The sequence below is a fragment of the Mugil cephalus genome, chromosome 11 (assembly GCF_022458985.1).
Source record: "Mugil cephalus isolate CIBA_MC_2020 chromosome 11, CIBA_Mcephalus_1.1, whole genome shotgun sequence".
NCBI classification, from domain to species: domain Eukaryota; kingdom Metazoa; phylum Chordata; class Actinopteri; order Mugiliformes; family Mugilidae; genus Mugil; species Mugil cephalus.
Genome location: NC_061780.1, coordinates 20,014,955 through 20,040,579, shown reverse-complemented (window position 1 = coordinate 20,040,579; position 25,625 = coordinate 20,014,955). Strand labels below are relative to the sequence as shown.

Below are 25,625 nucleotides of genomic sequence, written 5' to 3'. Positions count from 1 at the left end.
GCGAGAGGAGAATGCCTTGAGAGCAGCAGCGCTAGATTCATTTAAAACTGCAGGCACACACATAAACAGGCATCCACACTGAAACATCTCTGGCCGGCTCACAGGCCTCCCCCTCAAAGGCACGAGAGCTGTTAGAGTAGAGTCATTAATAACAAACAGAAAATGCATCAACGCTTGGCACAGACATGAGGCTCATCATTTTAAGTTTTTTAAAGATTTTACCAAAATTCGGGATTTTTTAAAAATAAAAAATAAAAAAAATAAACTGAAGAGCTATGAAAATGATCTGCTCATTATGTAGAGAAAAAAGTAAATGCACTTAAATAAAATATTAATAAACCAATTTCGAGTATTATTGTTTCTTTAAAAAACTAAAATCTGAGCACGATCACATTTTACAAAACTAAAAATAATGAGCCACATACATAAAAATACACAAACATAGAGACACATAGTACATATATAGACTGCAGACTGGGGAATTTGAAGGTTATACAATTTCTGAGTCATAAACACGAATAATAATCATCACATGGAAGCGACAATAACTAATTTAACAAGATATATGTCAGATATATGTAACAAGATTATGTCAGTTGGCTTTACGAATGCACAAAAAAGTTAGCATGTGTAGAATTTTGCATTTGTATGATGTACGTTATAGAGCTGAATTAACCTATATATATATACACAGAAAAATTAGGAGAAACAGAGTGAGGCTGTCGGAGTGGTGGCTCCTACCTTTTTCGCTGACTGACTCACTCTCTATCTCCACATCCTCACAGCTGGTGTACTCTGGCGTGGTGGCCAGCTCCTCCTCCGAGCTGCTCAGTGACACCTGCCGCATCTTCCCTCCTTTTTTGGTTTTGTGAGGTTTGGGGGGTGGCGGACGCACTGACTCCGACTGGTCTGAGCTAAGAGAGTCATTCCTCAACATGCTCTCCATCTTCTCCCTCTTGGTCTTGCGGACAGCCGAACTAGGGTCCAAGTGGTGCTGCTGCCTCCTCATGGGATCCCCGCCCAGGTCTCCTCTTCGCAGATCCCCCGACCGGTCGCCCAGCACGGGGCTGCGGTGTGGTGTTGGGGGGCTGTGGTTGGAGGTTCTGTGGCCTCCGAGGCCGGGACCCATGGGCCCTGGGGAGGATCGGTCGACAGAGTAGGAGCGTTGTCCCACCATAGGCGGCCGGCGCTCGGTGAGATGTTGACGGGAAAGCCGGATGGGGCCGGGGTCATCCTGCTCCGTGTAGGCCAGGGAGACATCGCTGTGGCGGCGCTCGTGCCTCAACCGGCCCACTTCGGCGTGCATCCTCATCTGCTCCTCGTAGGGCTGCGGCTTGACGGGATAGCGCGCCAGGTTTGGGTCGCTGCGGTAGCGCGCCTGGAACTCCTCCTGACGTTGCCGCTGGAGGTCATACTCGCTGGGCGGTCCGTCTAGCTCCTGGTCGAGCGGGTATTCCTGCGAGTGCCAGCGCCCGGGCCCCCGCCGGTCCCGGTAACCCATCCTTGCCGCATCCACATCTGGGTACATGTGTGGGCCCCGCGGAGCCCGCCGAGGGTCCCCATCCCCATAGTCAGACGGTGATCTGGGCATGCCGCCGTCCGTCGGGGCATACTGTGAGTGGTCGCCCCCCTCCCTTTGGTCGTATTTTTGGTTTGGATCCCTGGATGCAGATGGGCTTCGTTTCCTGTGGATCAAAGAGAAAAGGAACAAAGAGTAGAATTTATTGGTTGTGCCACTTTGAACTGGACGCTGCCTGATTAATATTATTGTTGTTTTTTTTAAATATTCACTACACAGTTCATTAGATTTAACAGTACTGAGATTTGTGCGCTCGGGCTGTTAATGTTTTTTTTTGTCGTTCACATTGTCTTTTTTTCCTGGAGGGACTGAAAACCCGATGTCCTGTCTTTGTAACACAAACACACACCCAAAAATATTAAAAAACAAACAATGGGGCTGAACAGCAGGACGCAGCACCACTCCATCCTCTTACTGTCTGCTGGCGTTATATTACAACAGGCTAATACTATCATTTTAGCACACTTTACATGCAGTAGGTTTAACTATTAGACTTTACAGACAATACTTGCAAGCTCCTTAAGCTTGCTCCTTAATAAGAAATATGACATAAAATGGCACCAGTTTAGCTTTGATTATCCTAATGCATAAACAGAAGTTCGTAAGCAATTCAAACCCAGCGTGATCACTAATTCATTCTTCAAATAGACCATGTCATTATTAGCATCCGTTTAAGATACAGGGGCAATCATTTCTTTTGACAGTATCTGATTACTTTGTTAATATAAGAACTTAAATCCTAAACAACTGGAATGCAATAACAACAGGATGGCACCTGCACAGACATGACTTAATTATATTTCAAAAAAGAAGAAGAACTAACTACTAGGAACACTGATAAATATGGCATTTGGTAAATATTTGGTTTCACTGATGCACGCAAACTAAAATCCCCAAATGTCTTTTGTTGATTGAATTGATAGCAACTGATTTGGTTGGTAAATCTGTGAAAATATCTAAAAGGGTAATTTTTTCAAGTATATTACAGTCAGCAGTCTCATATTTCTATGATTAGATTTGTCAATCATTTTATCATTGTTTGGTTGTCAGAGAGGAAACCAGCCAGGAAGTGGATTTAGAGCCCGGAGGAGGCTAACTGTGCGTTAATGCATTTATTCCTTTGTCCAGAATCAATTATTCATGAGCCACTTTTCTCCTACATTTCTCCCACTTTTCCTCTAAAGTAATAATGACATCTTGGTGAGGAAAAAGCTCTGTGAAGCATCCCCTTAATTTTGTACGTGACAACTTTCCATAAATTTCAAAAGGCTTCATAAATCACTCCTGCCAGCCTTGCTCACTGGCCGAGGTAAGGACTCCTCGCATGTGATTGGCTGATGCACTGAGGAGGACAGGGGAGGTTTGGCCCTCGCCTGGTGGATCTACTGAATCTGCAGCGCACTAAATACGAGAACCGCGCCGAGGCACGTGCGGGCAAAGGCGCTTTTTTGTCTTTCCCGAGTTGAATTTCTACTGAATAATCTCACTAAAGCAAAGTGCCAGCTCTTTGGAGAGTCAGAGTGATAAATGAGCACTGTGTACAGTTCATGAACTGCTGTATGGTTAAAATATGGGCTGTTAGAGTGGGGCAGAAGTTGAGCAGTAGGGCAGCACAAAACGTGCTTTCCATCAACGCCGGTAAATAAAAGGACGTTTCACTCAATAGCAGAAGGGACGGGGTAGAAGCACAACTATGAGAGCACGAAATAACATATACAGCATGTTGCAATCAGCAGGATGACTCCGCGTCACATGAATGCTAATGCTGCTCCCTGAATGCTGGATGGGCATCAGCTCACTAACCACTGACAACTTCATAAAGACATAATGTGTTTACACGTTGCTTTGCTCTTCGTAAATGGCTACAAATATCAATTTATTCTGTTTTAAATGTTATATTAACTCATCAGTATGTTTCATATTCAAGTTGTTTGTTTAATATCATCTTGGAATCAAATTACTTGTATGGCAAAAGGCTTGCTTGCTAGCTGAGAGACAACGGTAAGAATTGGCACCATAGTGCAGCGCAATGCAGCTTTAAGCCAATTATCAAACCGTTTAATAGAGTGCCAGTTTTAGCCTGTTTTTCCACCAGATGTGGAATATTGCTATTACTTTGTTTCTGCGTTTTGAATGACTTTCTCCTAAAAAAAAAAAAAAGAACCAGCTGCACAAATGCCACCATCTACGATGTGACATTCTTCAACTGCAAATTGAGCCACGAACTTGACAGATGAGAGATTTCCTAAGAAATGCAGTAAAACAACACAGCGGCGGTCAAAGCACCGAAGATAAAATGGAAGCGTAAGAAATGAATGTGAGAAAGGTTTGAAGAAAGACTTCCTATGCCTCCTTCGCACAAAAACAAACGCCTCTGATCACCTCGGCGTCCAAACGAGCTGGTGATTCACACCGGGCTGCAGAAAAACACATAGGGTTGCTGCATTATTCATGAGGTGCTCCTGGACACGAACTGAGTGGCGGTTCATTCACAAATTCAAAGTGAAGCAGCTGCAGAAATTATATGCTGGAGTAGGAGAACAGGCACCGTGACTTGGAGTAGAAGCGCGGAGGAGTGTGTGATGTGCATGAGAAATATCTCTCCATAGTGACTTGATGCTCGCAGGAGGAGGTGTATGCTATGCATGTGCACATGTTCACATGTGCATGCTTGCGTTATTTATGTGTGCTGCACCGGCTGCTTAAGTAATCCTTTACTTTGTCTCCCGGAACGTCCTTAGGGCTCCGGGCTAATGTCCGCTGGGATGCTGTCTTGAAATGCTACACCCAAAACACGCGCATGTGCACAGCAGATGCACGTAGCAACTACAACAGACATTAGCAAACTGACCATTGACAAGCGCTAACTCATCTTGACACAAGTATCACATTTCCCTGCTCCCATTTAGCCTCGTATGTCCCTTCTGTCCAAACAGAGAAACGTCTGCGGCGAGTAGCAAACAAGCTAGCAACCCCCGCTGCACTCTATCAGCCTCTGCATCATGATGCTAATGCTGTCTGTGTTGAACCAGCCTGCAATATATACAACAGAGCAGTGGCGCAGCACTAAATTTTGCACTGTGCAATATTCCCCCGTTTCTCCAGCTGCCGCTGCTACTGTAATAGCCTCTCTGCATATCCCTCTGAGCTCGCCACGGCTCTGCCATGACACACTCTGCTGATCCTAGATTTGCATTCCGCTCTCAGTGACACAGACAGAGATAAAGACAGGAGAAACAAATGCGAAAGGGGAGATAATATATCGAGAAAACGAACGAGAGGGATTAAAACAGAGCGGACGCCAGTTAACTGTGGCTGGTGTGCGTGCGCTATGTTCGGCATCACGTTTGTCCGGCTCAAGCGTGAAGAAGCAGAGGATAGGCTCCCGTGGGATTACGATGCAAGTGACGCGGCACTGAAGACGGGTTCCTGCAATGGATGTGTCACGAACCACGCTGCAACACACTGCTCCATCACATCCCTCCACACTGCATTGCAAGATGCGCGTGTGACGCTGTCACCACGGACGCGGCACCGGGCCGCAGCGCAGGCAGCGTGGTCTGCAGCAGATCGACAGCGCGAACCAACCTGACGGGCCAACGCCACAGGGACACGCTCACCCCCTCCGGGGAACGTTGTCAGAATACAGGCTTGGGTTTCTATGGATTCCTGCTGTGGGAATAACAGCAGCCCTCGTCGCTGCTGTTGTCCTGTTCTGAGCTAACTATAGAAATCCTCTGCTGGAACAGTGTACCGTTCAATTAGAGACAAGGACAGACTGGCTCTAAATTTCGGATGTGATACTCTCTTCATTTTGCATACAGTATAATTAAAACCTGAATGCTTTTTTAACTAAAACGGAGCTTCTTTTGGGTCTTTACGATGGTTATTTTTGATCATCAGACTTTGACATCTCTAAGGCGTCCTGTTCCAGATTTTGTTAATGTTGTCAACACCGCCCAACCTAACACACCTCCAGTGCCACGGAGGTAATTCCAGTTATAATCATCTTTTTTCAAGTACACCGTCTTTATCAAAAGCAGAATAATGTATCAAATCCATGGCTCACAAAAAAAAAACAAACAAAAAAAAAACACGGGATTACACTATGGCCCTGAAAGATTAAAAAGTGTGACCCAAAAAGATTAGAAGTGACCCGACATGCTCGCCATGATAAAGCCTTTACATGATGTTATTTGCCACAAACACAATACAATACAAAAAAAGAAAAAAAGAAAAAAAGAAAAAAAAGAAAGTCTGCCGGTGAACTGAGAGGCAGGTCTGTGTGTTGCGAGGCTGTGGTCCTGGATGCACCCCTGCTATGACCTACTGTCGGGATACGATCGGAAATATCCACGGCCAGAGTCCCGCTTCCAGGCCACCAACAGACTAAAATATCTAACTGTGTCACCAACTTTCTCAGTTTGTGAGTGTATACATGCATGCGACATTCCAGATTGTGTCAAAGGACTATTTCATGAAAATCAAACCACTGAATAATGGGAATCAAATTACTGAATAATGGGAATACTTTACCCTTTAACCTAAAGGCTCTGGGCACACAAACCAATGTGCTTCATGGTGCCCTAGGGATGCACAGTATTGGCTAAAAGGATTATTTATCGCATTATTCATCCATCTTGGGCATGAAACAGCTGAACATAACAGAAAAGTGCACTGGCCGGCATAATGCGTTGTGTTACATTTGCAGGTAAAGGAGATAACCGCAGTATTTTCAAAACAATTTCCTGGTACGGGTCAAACAGTTTGATTGAATGCTTACGAGCTTAGAGTTCGTATAAATCATCATGACAAGTTTAATTGAGCTTTGCGGAAGGCAAAGTTGGGACCATATGATTCATTTCCTGCTTCCTCTTCACCTCCTCTCGCACCTACTGCAAGACCAAAAATATGCTTTTATAAAGGAAGTGAATCAATACGCGCATTAAAATCGAGAGTGAATTAGACAATGCGGACCTTTGTTCCCACATCCATTTGCCTGGAGGTTACGCTTATATTCCATTTAAAACCGAAGAAATGCCACAAGCTCAAAGATCAATAATTCAGAGTCAATGAGGAGGCTTTCAGTGACTGATGAACCCTTCACAGATGTTGCTGGTTTCATGCTGTCAGCTGAATGCGTAGGCACCAAGACACATGTACACACTGACACACTTACTCACTCTCTTGCCACAACACCCTCAATCAGCACATCAGATAATAGCTTGAGCTTTAGCCTCTTTGTGGTGCCGTGAAGATCAGAAAGCCACAACCACGTCTGTGCTTTCCAGTGCCACTGTGACACTTATGCCCCTCAGAAACAGAGCACCTGCACCACTACTGCAAAATAAAATAAAAAATTCCCAAATGTACAGCTTCCTGTACATGCAAGCTACATGCCGATACCTATTCTGTAATGTTTTACAAATATGGAATATATCAACTGTGAATTACACTTACCTGAGGAAAACAGCTTATAAACAATTCAAATCAATCAGACAATTACAAGACTATCAAATAGATCAATTAAAATGAGATATTTTCTCACATTCTACATCCAAATGGCTCATAACAGACTAAATCCCGCCATACTGAAAGTAGCTGTCAAATCCGGGGATCAGTTCAAATCTCTGCCTGGCTGCTCCACGCAAACACGTTCCATGCACAGTCCGTTTACAAAAGCTGTCCGGTCCGATCCAAACTACTAAATAGCAGCGCTGGCTCACAGCCCACGTCCAGGTGCTTGTTGTTTTTTCCAATCCTTTCTCCTCCAGTACCAAAAAAAATAAAAAATATTCTAGTTTTATTTCTAGGGAGCGATGCGATGACCTACACCCAGCAGCAGATTCAGTGTTGCAGCAGCAGCAGCGCTCTTCGGACAGAGCGTGTGACACCAGCTCTGTCTGCACTGCTTCTGCCGCTGCTGAAACATGTTAAATAAGGAAGCCAAAACCAATCAAGGTGAAAATGCAATGCTGCCCCCATGGGGATGGTGCCACCTCTACTTCGTGTGTAATGGAGAGATTTTCAAATGAGAACAAATGAGTTGCGCTGCATCGCAGAGTTGTCCTCTTGGAGGAGATCTGCTTCCCCTTAATGACAACAGTGCAACCCGGAACCATCTCTATCGAAAGGAGGAGATAACCAAAAAGAAAGACAGCAAGAAATAAAAAGGGCTACATGTGCACATCTCAACTGAGGACACTCAGAGAAGAAGAGACAGGAAGAGGAAAAAAACACTTCTAGTCCCTTTGGAGGAGCAGTGTTACGCTCCCTTTCAGGACTAACAGAGTGGGCCGCTGTGGATCTAAAACGCCTGTCAGGCTAAAAGAAACGCTTCCAATCCTCCTGTTTCCAAGTATGATGAAACCAATTTAAATTCCTCTGGATACCACACATTTTTCGGTGTAGCCTGCCTATTGCCCTGCGTTGTTTCTGCCAGTCTGCTGCAAAGCAACCTGCCACACTGCTGGATGTGGATGGCACAGTTTACGGCCCCGCTGCTACTGCCGCTGCAAAGGATTCTGGGGGCTTACTTTGGGGGCATCGGTCGGGAGTTGGGTTGGGCAGGGCTGTTCAGTCCTCCACCTCGGAAAGGATTACTTTTTTTTTGTTTTTTTGGTTGATTACTAGCTGACATCTATCACCAATCACAAGCAGATGAGGGAGTCTCGCCTAATCTCATTCAGCCTGACATCTGACCGTTAAACTGAACAAATCACATGGTTTATGTTTTTTTTTTTTTCGTTATTATTATTATTCACAAGGTGGATTTTCAAGTGTCAAGTTAAATACGCAGACGGAAAAGACAGATACAGGGAGGGATAAAGAGGGAGATGAAAAGAGAGATTTGTACGATAAGTCTAACTGGTGAATGTGTGTGGGTGGGTGTGTTGTGACTGACTGTATCTGAGTGTTACCGTCTCACCCTCCGCGCCCTTCTGCCGCGACACTTTTCACATCTGTCACCATGTTTCACCAGTCACTTTCTGTCCTCCCATCAGGTGGGAGATGGGACTAATAAGGCGGGAGATGAGCTGTTGACACAGCGTTTCCCTGGGCGGGCTGAAGTAGGGGGGAACGGTAAAGGATTCAGCGGGGGAGTCTTATCGCCACAGAGTCAGAGACAAGGGCAGTCGGTCGGCCTCTCAGTACCTTTGAGTGGCTTCTGACTGACATTCCAGTGCAGTCATACTAAAAATCAATTCAAGTACCTGTGTTCCAAAAAGGGGGGAAAGGATTTATTATTCAGGGAAATCTTCCGCAACACCGTCAAGTGGTACCACAAGTACGAAGAGCAAAGATTCCGTTCCGTATCCTCACTTCTGTATATCGGATCGACTTAAGAGCTCACACTTGACGCTGTAACTGTCCAGACGCTCCCAGTGCTTCCAGAAGCTCGTCAGGAATGTAAACGGATCGGGGCTGGAGGCTAGAGGACTGAATTATGGACCGCTGTCCACGTAACAATAGTGTTTTTTTTTAACAGCTTTTCCATCCGGTCCTATTCTCTTGTCACAACATTTAAACGACACTGTAGGTTCTCACAGCTACAAGCCACCAACTTTTGTCTCGTTTGCTTTCAGTAACTACATCTAAAGATGACCAGTGTTCGCAGATTTGGGACAATTAAAACAAACCATGATCCAAACCACAAATTACTATTAAAATGGTTAAGGTGCAGAATGTTACTGCTGCAAATTTTACTTTCTAAATCAAATATTTTGAGCTCATGAGTGAAAAGAAATGTCAGTTTTGAATGAAAGTAATTAAATTATAATCCCCTCACACATGCGCAGCCCGGCAGCCCGATAGCGCCGTTTCATTCATAATAGCAGATGGTGGCCGCTGCCCCACTTTATTTATTATGCCCCTGCTCTTTGGAAAGTTTCGCGTGGACAGAGAAGTTGAGCAGTGTCACAAACAGTTCAGATGACAGCGTCTGCAGAGCTGGCGAGTGTATTCGCTAATTGGCTACAACAACAGAGACTTCGTCCTCCTGTCTGCGTGCAGACCTCGTGCTGCCTTGTGTGATCATGCTATGTTTATACTCCGGATGGTTAATATATCTTCCGCACTGCACCGCCTGTTAGGTCTCCTTTTTAAGAAGAGGCACTGCTAGCGCTCTATGTAGGCCAAGCCCCAGCAGAATATGCCATTAAGATTAGCTACAAGTCAGGACTGTTACAGTGCCGCTCGCTTCTCCCCTCCCTACAGAGAGAGGTTAGAGGAGCAGAGCATGTGTACATTTTTTTTTTTTTTATCATATTGCCAAGACCTTGCGAGCATTAGAAAAATGCACATCACAGCTGGAATTTAATAAAGCAATCACCTATGTGGAGCAGAGAAACAGCCCGGCGGTTTGCCGGGGCAAATTTGGAGCAGTGCAGGAGCATTGTGTAATTTTCATGCAGCCGAATTCAGCTCGAGTTGAACAGAGTTACAGTCTAATACACAGAGCTACTGGGGAGTGGGGTGTGGGCGTCCTCTGGAGAGCCCGCAAGTAATCAACAGAACAGAATTGGTGGGTAATTATTTTGTATTTGAAGCTACGATAATGTACACGTGATTGGTGTTCACCTGTGACCACACCATCATCATCATCATCATCATCATCATCATCATCATCATCATCATCATCATCATCATCATCATCATCATCATCATCCCGTTCATGCCTTCTAAGGAAACCACATAACAGCACACGTGACAACATCTAGGAAACAAAATGCAGCCTCCCTTCGTTTGGGGGTTTTGGAGTGTCTGTAACATAAGATATAGTATTTGCACAGATGTAGGAAAACGTGCAGGTTGCGTCTGTGGTTATAGCGTTTCTCTGCACCCAACATCCCTGGTGGGTGGGTGCCCAAGAGTGTTTTTTTTGCACCCTTAAATACAAACAACACTGATGGAATTTTATCCCGGAGTGCATCCAGCTTAACATTTAGACACATCCGTGGAGACACTCCCTTCTCGCCTGCTGCTGCTGCGCTGTATGTTGATTGCACAGTGCTTGTCAGTCATTATTCATTTTCACAAAGTGCCCTGTGTAGAGGGCCTATTGAGATTTGTCAGGCTATTTCACAAACCAGCATATTCTATTGTAACCAGACACTTGGCTGTATTTCTGTAATGGGAAAAAATGTCTTAAGAGCCAGGGTCTCCCCATCTTGTTCTCTCTCTCTCTGACACACGAGTAATTGCCCACACACACACACACACACACACACACCCACCCACTCCACACGAGCATTTCTTCTTGGTTCTGCTAAGTATGCATTTTTCATTCCAGTGAGCAAACTGCATTTGAAATCAAAGGCGGTGACGCTGCACGGCTGTCTGGCTACGCAGAAAGTGAGGAGGTAATGAAAAAAGCTGAGGGGTGAGTCAGAGGATGCTTTAATAATCCTTGCTGCCCAAAATAACATCTCTGGGGCTGGATGGACCCACAGCCCTCTTGGGAAACCGGCAGCCGTCCAGGCTGGTCCGGACTCGTCTGTCCCTCCATTTCCCCTCCCCGCTTTTCTATCGTCCTCTGAGTCTATCATAGTCAACAGATAAGACTGCAATAGCACAGCACGACGCGGCAGGCAGCCAAGCCGTCCCCGTACGAAACACACAAGACTAAGTGGCGTGGAGGGGGGCGTGCGCACTGAAGACTGACAAGCAGCGCAGGAGGTGTTATTCAGTCGGTGGGCAGAAGAAGTATGAGGTCTGGACACAGGTGAGCAATGTTTCTTTGGTTATTGTCCAGTCACTGATGATAAATGGTGATGGGGTCCGAGTTAAATAGCTCTTCTTGTTGGGTTCAAGGTTGGGTCTCCATTGTCCCATACGACACCTCGCTGCGCCTTTTTTTCCACAGGCAGCCAACAAACAGAGGCATGAAATGAGCCTGTCATCTAGTATTACAGATGCCATTCTAATATTTCTGAATCTCTTCTAGATGAGGAAACCGAACTTCTTAAAGTCACATATTGTAGGTGAAAGCTTAACATGACTGTCTCCCACAATATCATGGAAGACAGCAATGCAGAAGGCTATAATATAAGCATGACAGCATTAAGAAGAATTTAATCGTATCGACTACTTTTACATACAGGCTATATATTATATATATATTTAACAAACAGAAAACTAAAATGTGCGTTGTTGGTGTGTCTAAAAAGCCACTTAGCGATATAACCACATATGAACAGTATCTTGGGACAACCCTTAAACCAGGCTCTTTGCCGTAACAATCAATTGACGAGCTGCTGAGCACAGAGTCGGGACATCGAGATGCGGGGTGCAGACGAAGAATTCAACATCAGGAGTTGTTCCTAATGCGGCCAATAGTGATAAGTTACTAACAATAAATGGGGACTTTTAGCTCTGCAGGTGGCATCTAAATGGACACAGAAAAACAGTCTTCGCTCACAGTCACAATGATGCACCTCTGTGCCTGGGCACAGGACATAATCAAAGCAGGATACATCCTAGTTTGAGTATTGTTTAATATTTGTCCGAGTGAATGCTAGGCAACTGAATTTGTTTTAGACAGCAACAGAAACACACAGTTTCACAGGCTTTATCCACCGTGGTGCTAAACTAGGAATAAAAAAAATGAGGAAGTGCAGAAAATCCACATACCGGTGCGTACAAGAATCAGACACATTAGAAAATCAAATTTTCTCAATCCTGTTCTGGGACCAATTCTCTAAATTCTGTGTGTGAAACTGTTTCTTCACTTTAGAGAAATTTCTATTTATTTCAGCTCATTTTTCTCACTCATCTCCAGTTTCACTCACTTTCCCTCCTAAGACTGCCTTCAGTTGGACTCAAACACACGTGGTTGATCGAAGGCTTGCCCTGAGGCAGGAGTAGGTGTGTATTAGGGTGGCAGAGTTTCCCAACCTCCTCTGTGGAACACTTGTCTAAGGGATGTCAGTGCTCTGCTGATCCCAGTCATTTAATAGAAACGTAAAGGTCTTACAACACAGAGTATTTTTCTACTATTCAATGCCAGTTTTAATTGCTAACTCAATTAGTAATAATCATTCAGTCGTTCCAATAATACAAACCGAGCAGCAGCCTCCAGTCCACACGGAGGTGCAAAGAACTGCAGCTCCTTGGATGACTACTTGGGATGGGCTCAAAATGCCCGTCTTTATGGCGGAAATGAAGTTTGCAGCAAAGTGCGAAAAAGAACTGTGTTTGTCAAAGAAGCCAGAATTGAAAACTCAGATGTTATGCAAAAATATGTTCTAACACAACTGCAGCACTTGGAGTTTTCCCAACAAAAAATTGCAAGCTTTGTGACAAAGTTTTACCTTTCTTCTCCGTCAGACAAAAAAAAAAAAAAAAGCCACTCGCTGTGTGCTCAGCAGAAAGACCTTTTCTCCTGCACTCAATGCCATTGACAAGCCAGCGTCTCAATCGATGAACCCACGGTCAGACCTTTGAAGAGCGAGCCCCAGACCAAAGGGCTGCGTGGGTTAATTGTAATTGCATAAGACAGCGCCTGTAAGACATGCCATGAACCACGGTGCTGAACCGGCCAGAGGGGCCGTGCTCTGAGAAAATATTTAATCTACGACTTATAGGGGCGTGAGGAGATGGAGGAGCTGAACTTATTTTCTGATCTATTTAATTACCCGGGTCACATTTACCCACCTTTCTGCCTGTAGATTACTAGATCTGCATTCATTATAGGCAGTCGTCTGTCATACATTATAAGATATTTTATAAAGATTGTGACATTAAATGATTTTTTTTTGTTTAGATTCCCATGTGGCACTACACAAAACATAAAAGAAACAACCATTAAACATGTTGCACAAATTAGATAAGACATGTAATGACGCATGGCAAGGAAGAGGGAAAGCTACGCCATTCAGTAAGCAAAGAGAGGTCTGTGAGTGGTACGGGATCGAGAGAGACGTGTGAATAAATGCAAGAAGCCCGGGCGGTGAAAATTGAAAAATCTTCAAAGTCAGCTCCTTCCCTCGTCCTAGCCACCCCTGGAGATCAGATCAACTACTATCCTAAAACCTAATGAACTAGTAAACACTGGGAATTGAATGAATATTACATGGGGTTTCATTAATGCCAGCCAGCAGACTCCAAAAATAATGAAGGCAAGAAGAGGGAGCGGGAAGGAACAGTTACTGGAGCTCCTTCTCTGTGTTTACTCAGCATCTGCTTGCCAGAGAAGGAGGCTTTTGATCACTCCTCGGCTGGGTTCTCCTCTCTGCTGCCTGGGAAGAGAAACCCGGGACGCCGTGAGCGCCGTCAGGGCCGGCTCATTTGCAATACAAATGAACTGAGCTAATTGTGCACGTGTGGGGAGACGTGGGTGGGTGGGTGGGTATGGGGAGGGGGTGGGTGGCAGCACACACGGTTGCAATGTTTGCAAAATATGGAAATAATTAATCTCATTGAGCTCGTGAAATACCATCAGTGTTTCAAAAGAGGATTTGAGCATAGGCTGGGGATGAGGTGGATGATGATAGCGGCGGACTGGAGAGACACAGATGTTTAGATTAAGCTTTTTCATTTTGCTCTATCACGTGGCTTCTTCAAGTGTATTTTTGGTAATTGAATAAATTGGAGCATAAAAAAAAAGGAAAAAAAGATTTGGATTTGGGGCACAGCAACAGGATTATGTGAAGAGTAGTCTATTTCCCATTCATGAAACAATGCAGGATATGCTAGCAGGTCAATCGTGCATTTGGTATGTGGAGTGGAAATAGTAATAGGAGACACGTCAAATACTGAAACGAATTCAGATGTTTAGGCCCTAGAATATAAATTGTGGCTAGGATGAATTCCATATATGCATATATTACTCTACCTGCAACAGTATAGTTTGACATCACATAGACTTCAGCGTGCTGAATAACAGGGATTCAGTTAAGAAAGTCCACCTTCTGACCTTCCAAAGGTCTGACCTTATAAGCGTCTTTAATCAATAAATCAAAGGTAAAACAAGAATGATGATGCTGTGAATCACCTTTAGGAGCAGACAGAATTAGATTTCAATTAACAACTCCACTGACCATCAAGGCCAGAGGAGGATTTGTGGAATAACAGGACACACATATATACCTTATATATGTGCATATACACCACTAAACTCTACACTAAAGGCAAACTTCCACAGCGAACTGAACCCTTCTTTTGAATGTTGACTATTACCTGACTTTGACAAATAGCATTGAGGCATATGGCTGAAAGCAAAGCGCTATCCATGTGGCATATGCAGTTTTTTCTTCTCTCTCTCGGCTATCTACAAACAGATGACATCAGACATCTGGTTGGGAGGAGAGAAAAAGGCCTTTTAAGAGAAAAAAAAAAAAAAGACCTCCCAGGAAATGGGCTTCAAACACACGAGGATACGAGTTCGGCCACATGGACGCTCACTAAGAAGCACAAGGCCGGTCTCATATTTACGCCACTAAGCAGCCTTCTCTTCATTCCACTGGTTAGTGGGAAGGGGAGATGATGAGGACCTGGGGCAGCGCTGCAAGCGGAACCAACTGAAATGCGGTCGCACTGAGAGGACGCTGTACCTACTGTAACTCGGCCATTAATGGCATGTTAAGGTTGAGGCTCGCACACGTACACACACATGCACGCATGTGCCTATTCAGCCTTTGAGGGAATCAGTCTCGCTCCGTGAGCATGAAAAGAGCCCAGATGTCAGCGCTCTGCACAGGCCGGCATTTCTGATGAAAAGTACTCCCTCTGTCTCTCCTTTGTTGCTCCGTGTCCCTTTCTGTACCTTCCTCGTCCTGGCTCACTGCCGGGGACCTGCCCCGCCAGGCCGGACGAGCCTATACAAAACGCACATCCTTGTGGGTGACATCAGATGCGTTCCTCGCTGCGGGACCGTGCTACGGCGACCTGTAACCAAACCTCAGCAAAGACATTTTCACCTCCTTCTCTGCGCGACGGCTGCAGTAGCAGCAATGGCAGCTGGCCTGGGGCTATAGGGACATTAGCCTGATGTTTATCTGGCTACACAGCCTACCGCTAGCTACCCGTTCTCTCTCTCTCTCTCTCTCTCTGTTCCTTTTTTTCCTCTCTCGGCCTGATGCTGAGATATGATTTGGTGAGAGGAGACAGGAGTCGAGCATATCGATTCTGCCTCCACCTCTATTATTCCAACTCTCTCCACTTCCCCTCTGCCCACTTCTCTTCTTTCCCTCTCTAGCGTGCAATCATAATAACCCCTCTCTTAGACGCCCAGGCAATAAACCAGGCCTTCCTCCTTCCAGTGCGCGTCTCCCTCGGCGAGGACAAAGCCAATAAAGGGCCGGCTTAATTACAGCTGCTGAGCGCCGCCAACACCCGGGTGCAACACCACGGGGCTGAGGGCGTGCTGAACGTGGGCGAGCCGTGTCGGGATGCTGGGGCGAGGCGGAGGTTGTAAAAGAGCTACCGAGGACACAGTCGGACTCCCACACCTAAACCCTCAAGACGTGGTTTTATAGTACTCAAAGAGACGAATAAAGAGTTGATGGCAGCCTTGAGGCTAACTGGGAATACGTGGGAAGAAACGAAGAATGATGTTATCCCCTTCTACCGAGGAGCCCTTCAGCCAGGATTTTAACTCCCAGCCCAGTCAGCTCGATTTTGCATCCGCAAAGCTTTAATGTGCACCTGTGGAAATGAAAAGGAGGGCATTGCTAAAAACCAAAATATACACTCAATTGACCTACCCGGGATAAAGAATGATCATATCATCAATCAAATACGGCATCAAGGTGGACACACAACTACATCACGAAGTGTCCATGGCTGTGGAGAGCCAAGGGAAGGAATGCTATGGATCTATGCCCTTGTCTCTTGTTGTTTCAAGGTCTGCAGTTTTCTCCTCCTCCTCCTCCACCTCCTCCTCCTCCTCACCTCTCTCCTTCTCCCTCCTACCCCTTTACTTCCATTTTTCTCCTTTCCTTTCCCCCAGTTCTGTCACATCAACATGAATCTAAGGCTCCAGGGGTTCAGAGTCCCATAAGCGGCAGTCTGCTCTGTCTGCCTTGTCTACAGCTCTGTCACCATGGTGACTGATGCTTGGGTGTTCTTGCCTGCTCCTGGTACTTTCTGTCTTCTCCTTGCTGTTTTCACTCTCTGCTTTGTCTCTCTTCTGAACCCCTCTCACTCCGCCTCACATCCACAATGCTCGTTGTCAACACGAGTCGAGAAAAACGCAAGAGCGGGAATCGAAGCGGCAAATGTACGTCTTAGATGCAACGTGCACGACAGGATAGATGTCAGAGAACAGATGTGAAATTATCATGGGGAGGAGGGAATGTGTTATTTCTACGTGCTTAAATCAATTTGTTTATTTTTCTAACCTAAAAAAAAAAAAGAGGAGGTCGGCTTTGAGTTGCTCATCTTCTTATGCAAGGAAATGCCCAGACATGTCTAGCAATGGATACAGCTGCAGCTCTAGTTTACGGAAGTAATAATTCAGATAACCACCTCATTCAGTTTTAAGATGCAGCTGCAATTTAAAACACACTATTCTAGTTGGTTAGCTGCCTTTTTAACATCCCCGCTCTGTCTTGCTCCGAAAACTGGATAGTTTGATTGCCCAAACTAACTAAGCGTTGCACATGTTTTGCTATACTGTGCTGCAATGTTAAGGATAATAGCTTTAGGACTGCTCCGGACGGATGAAATGAAAAGGAACTCTTGATTGAGCCATCTCATACCTCCTCAGGAAGTAATCAAGGGTGGAAAGGAGGTTCATTTTAATCAGGTGCATTCATTGGCATTGCAGCAGTTCCGTGTAATGTTTTCTGTTATGTGTTCATATTCTCTCCGCAGTCAGCGGAGTCTCGTCGGCGAAGCGTAATGTAAACCCACTTCACTTGTCAAGTGGTTGCAAAATGTTGGTTTCAAATTCAGTTCTGTGCAGTTCAACACATCTGAGCATGAACTCTAAGATAATGTAGATAATTAAAGCATTTTTTTTAGCAGTAATAGATGTCAGTAACTGTACAAAGCATACCACAAATACAAAAACGTGTTAACATTTCAAATCAGAGAAAACATTACATAGAGGAGAATTTTGGAGAAACATTGTCTATATAAACATCAGCTTATATTCTAAAATGAAGATCAGGCATAACATTATGACCACTGACAGGAGAAGCAAATAACATCGACCATCTTATGACAATACAAGTTTCTACTGGGAAACTTTTGGACTTGACATTTCTGTAGCTGTTACTTGTACTACCCACCTTGGCCTAGACCACACCAGGCACCCCCACCCCACAGCAATGGCATTTCTTCCCAGGAGGATGCAGCCCGACACATAAACACACACACAAAAACAGTAACAGTAACAACTAAAATGCACACAAGAAGAACGGCACAGGTGTTGACCTGGCCTCCAAATTCACCAGATCCCAAACTGATCAAATCAGAAAGCCCATGTCCATTCTCTGATGAGCCAGAACCATTCTGGAGGCACAAAGGAGACTTACACAACATTAGGAAGGTGGTCATAATGTTATTCCTGATTGGTGTAGGCTACAGCACACTGAACAAAAATGACTACTTCATCCACCTGCCTTTTGGACATAGTTCATGCTTTTTGTTAGCCAGAATACTCTTTGTTTTATTGCTACCTCAATATTTTTCTTCGCATCCTGCAAACACTAAGATTAACAGACTATTGATCAAACATTACACCGCTATCACTATGGCAACTCCATCGCCGGAGAGGACAAGTGACAAGACGGTGGCGGGGGCGAGTGGGGCGCAAAGTCAGAGGGACTCCACTTCAGAGGAACCTTCACTGCAGAACTGACAGTGCTGGATGTAAGACAGTTTTCCTCGCATCTGCAACATCACACGTTAGCTACAAAATGCAGAAGCGCATGTAGAGCTGCAAAGACGCCACCACTGCCGGAGCGCACCGCGAGTCGGCGGGTCAAAGTAAACAGCTGTGAGTATGAGGATGACTCACTAAAAGCACGCCCAAGATCGTGGAGCCCTTTTAAAATCATTAAACACCGGCCATATGGGGGTGTGTTTAATATACCGGATTTGAAAATCAGTCATAGTTTCAATACATTGCATCTACGCAGAAAATCAAACAAGCCATTCACATTCCACTTACACTGCAACACACCGGTTACAAAAGGCTCATCTGGGAAAAGACTACGAGATGTGTACCACAAACTCAATAACATCCCTTCTAATGCTTCATACAGCAGTCCCACAATAGACACACTTTGGTGTCAGGCATTTTAGAGAAGCGAGCACAAAGAGCTGCAGCAGTGGATGGATGACAGGCTGAAGGTGTGTGTATGTGTGCGTACTATAGCCGGGGCGGCGAGCATGGCTGCAGTTTAAACGTAGTGACCACTCAATTCAGAACCATTCAAGTCTTCTAAGAACAGATCTCCACACCCCATTAGGACCTCTGCTGACGCACACATGCATAATACATGGAGGCTGGATCTAAAAGCATACAGCCCATTACAAGGCCCTGCCCGGGCAAGAGAGCAACAAAGAAAGAAACAGACTCAAACACAAACAGCCCGGATCGAACAAATGGCTAAGTTGGCTAACCGCTGAAAACAGCACACGCCGTTGCTCTCCGGCGTTGCACTGCTGTGTTATCAGTCAGCTACAAGATGCTGCTCACAAACCCAGAAATCAGCAGACAAAGACTCTGTCACTGGATGCATTACACTGGGACAGTAATGAAAATTAAGATAGTCGTGTAAAGACTCAAGGATTTCAGGGTACTTTACAGGAACTCAGGTGTCGGCCTACTATCTAAATGTGCCCCCCTTTACATATGAACACATATCGTTGAGACGGAGGCATACACTTGACTACCACTCCGAGACTGTTTCCACAAAAGAATTTTGCTGAGTCGAAAAAAAAAAGAAAAGAAAAGAAAAAAGGTAGTGATGAAAATAAGTTCAATTTAATCAGTCAGATGTGATGATTGCTGGATCACAGTTTCCAGGCACAGAGGCCCCTGTTCCACCCTTCCAGTGGCTGAGTGTTCTGGCCATGTAATGTGAGGTGGCAGAGAGCCCAGCAATGCTGTAAATTATTTCTGACGGTAGGGTGGGGGACAAGAGGGAAAGACTCGCAGTCCCCAGAGACAGACAGTGGATGGTGTGGTGATACAGGGGCCTGCATCCACGGCGAGGAATAAAACAGGCCGTGTGTTCTCTCGGCCTTATGACTGCAGAACATTGGTCTGTTTGCATGTCGAAAGCCTTCTGCAGTCTGCATAATGTGTATAACAGCCATGCCTGGCCAAAAGACCAGAGGCCCCTCTGTGGGGGGACAGAGCATTTAGCAGACTAATCATAATATGCTCCAGTGCATCTAAGTGAGATCCAACTTCTCTCTCTCTCTCTCTCTCTCTCTCTCTCTGTCTCTCTCTAGACACACTACACAAGTACTTTTTCTCTGGCAATTTTTTACAACGAATAACAGACCTTTGCAGCAACACTGTTGCAGAAATCAAAATGGTAGTATAAGAATTACTGCCATTTATTCTAGGTGTCTTATGTCTTAATCCGCCTCAAAGAGCGTAGGCTATGTAGTGGGCATGTAGGTGTGTCTGTGGGGGACTGCGTTAAGGTTGGTGTTTCCACTCATTTGCGCCTCCCGACTTGGATGTGCATTTACCCTCCTCACCCCCTGGTGTTCTCCTCTCAGACACGACAGCAGCAGCCGCGTCAGAGGCACTACAGCACACATGCTGCAGCAGCAGCGGTGCGCACACATACATTCAGCCACGGGAACGCGCACAGCACACTACCGACATGGCCACAGTGTACCTAAAGGGTTCATTTTAACGACCCCCCCCCGCCCCCCTCCTCCAAAGTCCATCCCGATATACGCGCGCACATGCATGCGCACTCAGCAAACCGCGGCAAGATCGCTGATCGGCCCCATCACCCAGCCAGGAAATATCTGCAGCAGCAACATTACTATAGCCTACACTGTAGGTTGTTATTACGGAGGCCGGCTGCCGATCGATAAACGCAACAACCCCCCCACCACCACCACCACCCCAAATACTCGTTTGACATACCAACGGGGAAGCTCCTTCTCATCAATCTGGGCATTTCTTTAAAACGGAATCACTCACCCGATGTTGCTCAACGCCTGCTCGAACAGCTCCGTCTGTAAGATGTTCTGAGGTGCCGTGAAAGCCCCGTTGAAATGTGATAAAACCGAGCTACAGAACTGACGCAATGTCTCAAACTGCATTTTCCCCCTCCGTTTTCTTTTATCCTCAGTAAGTGATCTCCCTTCTTCCTTTCACCACCATTACATCCCAAAGCCTGCGCTCTCTCCGGACGCCCCCCACCCCACCCCCTGCACACATACACCTCGGTATTCTGGTGTTATTATCTCCCGGGGCACGTTAAACGCGGAAAATACGCCGATCAAGTTCCATATTTCTCCTGCCGCTCCTGGTCAAAAGTGTCCTTAAATCCTTCCGTCATAATGCCTCGGACTTGAAGCGAGGAGAACGAGGCAGTGCCGGCGCCGCTAACGAGCTTTCTCTTCTCTTGGCTGTGGCAAAAATCTCTTCTCGGTGTGCAAGAAGAGGTGAAGACGCGCCTGCAGGAGAGGAGAAGCGGAGAAGCATCCTACACAGCGGCCACAAGCAGCAGCAGCGGCAGCAGCGGCAGCAGCAGCGACGGCGGCAGCGGCGGCGGCAGCAGCAGCAGCAGCATCATCCCTTACCGGCGCATCAGCTGCTGCCTCACATTCAACTCATATTTCCCGTTGCCTATGAAGAGTATACATGCGCGCTAACACGCACAAACAGAAGCAGTCACACACACACACACACACACACACACACACACACACACACACACACACACACACACACACACTCCAAAGGACTGATATGCAATCGTGCGTAATCTGCCACATCGCTCCATTCTGTCTCACGCACTCCCCGGGACGCGCACAGCAGTATGTAACCCTCAATGCAATGTACAGGTTAGAGATGCGATGCTGTCTTCAGGGTGTTTTTTATTTTCCAAATTTGGCTCCAACGCATCGGCTCTACATCAGTAAAAACGCACCAAATTCTCAGAGGAGAGGACGCACAGAGACGTGGGCTTTTTCCGAGGGGTTACTTCTTCTTCTTCTTTAATAATTTAATTTCATGTAGACACAAAATTAGCTGACAAGAATTGAGCAGAATGACCCCTTAAATGAGTTCTGCCATGCAAGAAAAAACAAAAAACACGGGAATGAAAGTGATGAGACAGGTTGAAAGAAGGCAAATGGGGACTTCTGAGAACTCAAGTGTAAGAATATTATATTATAACCTTTGTACCGACAGCAGCATCTGCTCTGTAGAATGATAGCACTGATAATGTAAGGAAAGTAATGACTCACTGAGTCCTAAGAGAAAATGCCAGTGGAGAGACAGATCATTTTAATTCTGAAGATTTGTTTTAAATTAAAGGAAAATACTTCTTCAACCCATTAGCGACCATAATAAATATTAAAATCAGACCGTGTCAGCCAGTCTGAAAAACGCCAGGACCTTGAAACAAAGCTAGAGCAAAAGCAGAAACCAATAGATTTATCATTTGTGTATCTTTATATGGGTTTATAAGCACCAATATTACTAATCTGACAAGTCAAAACTTGTGCAGTAATAATAATAAAAAAAATGTTATCTGGAGAGTGGCATGCCAGTGTCTATTATTATGTAATCATCAAAGTTATCCTGAATTTGGGGTTTCACTTCAAATGACTTCACTTTGGCTTCAAACTGAGGATCTGCTGAGTCTTGCATACCTGCTGGACTCAAGCACAGCCTCAAGTGTCCCTAACCAAATCCAAATCCTGTCTGTAACATATTATTTTAAATAATAGAAAGGATGACCGAGATTACAGACACTAAAATTGATCGAGTTCAGTTTTAGTAGTTGTGTAAGGCTGATAAAACATGTGTAAAAAACTGTTTCGGCACGCATGTCTGAAGTGAGACAGACTAGGTTAAGAAGTGATTAAATGAACTGTGCAAAGCTACTCCAAACTGAGAGCGGGTTGGGCAGGATGTTAAAGGGCCAGTACCAGCTGACTCCGTTCTTCCTCCTCTAACAAACTATTTTGGCACGCTGCACAATACCATTGTCTTTAGAAAATGCAGAATCTGAAGAAATTCCTCCAGTGAACGTGTTCCAATCCCAGTGTAATCACTGTTGTTTCATCAGTCTCACCCAGCACTGCAGCTGTCCTTGCGTATCTGTATGTTAATTCAAATGACACCTCTGAGACCAAGACAAATTAGAAGCCTTCCCGAGTTATTTCTTCTTATAAGTAGAACGTCAGCTTTTCTCCTCCTTCCTTCAGCATAACTGATACAGGAGTTAATTTAAACATTCTTTAAGATTAATGAAAGTAGGTTTCGGTGCTTATGCAGTGGGAGTCCTATTTATGGACTCTCTGCCATCCATCATCTGAATCTTCGGACAGTCCCGTTTCCTGTGTTGTCGCAGAAAAAATGTTGGCGGCGCCGGTACGAGAACTGCTCTTTGTGACCATCTCCACCTCTTAAGTCATGTGATCGACTAAAACACAGTGGCAGGAGCCTGGACCGGAACGGAAAGTGACCGGCTGACTGAATACTTGGAGCAGTCTGAGCTATGGTCATTCTTGCATGACTTTTAAAGGTTTATAGTACAGTAGATTTAATCACAATTTGCAGTTACAGAATATGCTCTGCTCTTTATTGTTCTGTGCAAATATTGAATGTTAATGGACAGGAGAGAAAATTAGCAAAATACCAACACCACAAGGGGGAAAATATGTACGTATGGAGTTATAAAAAACGCTGCTTGTAGTGTGTAGCCTTAATGGTATACAGGTATATTGTAAAATATATTATATATATATTGTATCAGCCATTGTTTTACACCATTAATTACTCCATATTGCAGGTTGTGGGTGTATTAAAACGTAAATTCAGTGGCAGAGAGCAGTCAGAACATTATGAAACAGCATTTGTCAAGACATGCGAGCACAGCCATATGCATTCTGGTTTCCCCCTGTGCGAGAAAACCAGGAGCCTAAAGAGTGTGTGCCTATACAAGGTCAGCATAAAACACAGCACGGGACACGCACTGGGTCGAGACAGAGCCGAATTCACCTCCCATTTCTTCCGTGAATGTGTGCGGAGAACGTCCATGCTACATGACTCAGAGCTAAATTCACGTGGATTCAGGCTACCCACTGGGTTTGCTCTTCACTGCACGGCACAACATGCAGCCCACATGCCCCGACCAACCCCTCCCCCCCCCCCCCATCGGTGAATGTGGTCTTTTTGGGAGGGAGGACAGGTAGAGAGAGGCAACCATCTGTTAGTCTCTGGGCTACGCCTGCTGCGACACACCACGGGTCTTCCACTGAACAAATGCCAAGCCGACTCTCGTCTCGGAAGCAGCAAACCAAGGAGCTCAACTGCGAATTCTGACGTGGAGGTGAATTCACATCCTGACTACGAGGCTTCTCTTCCTCCCTTTGCAAGAAGAAAGAGGAAGGAGCCCCCATGTGGACATCAAAGCAACTGCCTTTCTTGACGCCAGCGTCAAGAAACAGGATATAGGATTCGTAAGCACAGCATGTCCGTGTTGTCAGCATCTCAGAGTGTTCTACTCAGAGGGGGCATTTAGCGCTTGTGACAAATGGAAAACAATTTTCTCTATTGTAAATTAGCCTGCCCTTGCCTTTCTACTCCATCATGATAATTCTTCATTTTCAAGTGCTGCAGTGTCCCAACAGACTCTGATAACACCCCTGATATGAAAAAAGGGAAAAATCTGCAGTTTGTCTCAAAAGCAAACATAATATAAGTTTCTGGAAAGACGTCTCACCTGACTGTGCCTCATGCTATCTTAATTGTCAATTATCTGCTTTTCTATGTATACTAGTGCATCTGTGTTTGTGTATACCCCAATTTTTAAGACCTCGTAGCCTCCAGGTACCAGAAGTAGACACTATCTAAACAAACGTCTCACAGACCAGTACACGAGAGACATTGTGCACCTTTGTAAAGTTATCGCATAAACAACGACTCTGTGTAGCACATAGAACTGACCTGTCTATGGGTGCGTCGCCGGGTCCCGAGTACCTTAGCCCCGAACCGTTGTCGAGGGACGCCTGTCTGGGCAGGAGCCCGCCGTGAGGTCTGCTTCTGTCTGACGCTGGTGTCAAGTCCCCTGAGGCTCCCTGGTATGGGTACAGGGACGGGTCCTGCAGTTTGGCCTTCTTCCCCTGTGGCCCACCCTCAAACACGCCCCGCACCTGACCAGGCCCCGAGCCGTAGAACCACGCCCCTGATTTGGTGAGGATTTCTTGTTGTTTTCGGCACAAGTTGCATACCCACATAACCTGCAGGGAAGAGAATTTGGTGGTTAACAGCCTGAAATAGACAAGAGGTTTTCTTACATGACCCTACGATGAGCTGTAATGGAGTGATTTGTGCCTTTAAGTTGTGAGGCATATCGCTGGTGCTGGGTGAAACTCTCCGAATTATCAACGTTTTGGAACCAACGATTGCTCATTTTGTTTCGAAAAGAAAAGGACTTCGAACGGGAGCTTTCACCCCACAGCAACAATATCGCTAAACATCACTGACAGTTTATGCTGATGAGGTGAATGATGAAATATTTTACACATGCAGCAGCCGTTGAGCCCCTTTAAATGTAAAGAGATATGGATTCAATTGAGTTGTATTAATAATATTTTATTTTAGTAAGTATTTTTTCTTATGTCTTTATGATTACTTTTACTATAGACTATGAAGCTTTGAGTTTTTCTTCTCTCTATACACATTTTAATTTCAACCAAACTGTCCACGTTTTGTTAGTAGTTATGAAGCAGCACATTACAACTAAACTCTTGTTTCTGGTTAGCATCTGCAACAGCACATAACCTATTGATCACAGAGGTTACTCACATTGTGTGAAGACATAGTAAGCAGAGGTAATGCAATTAGGGACTAATACAGTGCTGTAATATAATTGGCAAAGAACGG

General features: G+C 45.3%; 1 protein-coding gene across 32 annotated transcripts in view; it reads right to left on the bottom strand.

Annotated features, from left to right (window-relative positions):
* rims2a (regulating synaptic membrane exocytosis 2a) overlaps window positions 1-25,625 on the bottom strand; it is a 126,423-nt gene that overhangs the window by 63,883 nt on the left and 36,915 nt on the right. For 28 of the 32 annotated variants that reach the window (XM_047599506.1, XM_047599521.1, XM_047599513.1 and 25 more), the window contains 2 exons: window positions 24,687-24,979; window positions 742-1,685 (listed from right to left, as the gene is read on the bottom strand). In XM_047599506.1, coding sequence (XP_047455462.1) covers window positions 742-1,685; window positions 24,687-24,979 — 1,237 coding nt within the window. Of the gene's footprint in view, window positions 1-741; window positions 1,686-20,702; window positions 21,303-24,686; window positions 24,980-25,625 lie in introns of those variants that run through there. The other 4 variants (XM_047599532.1, XM_047599533.1, XM_047599534.1 and 1 more) reach the window with 4 other exon arrangements.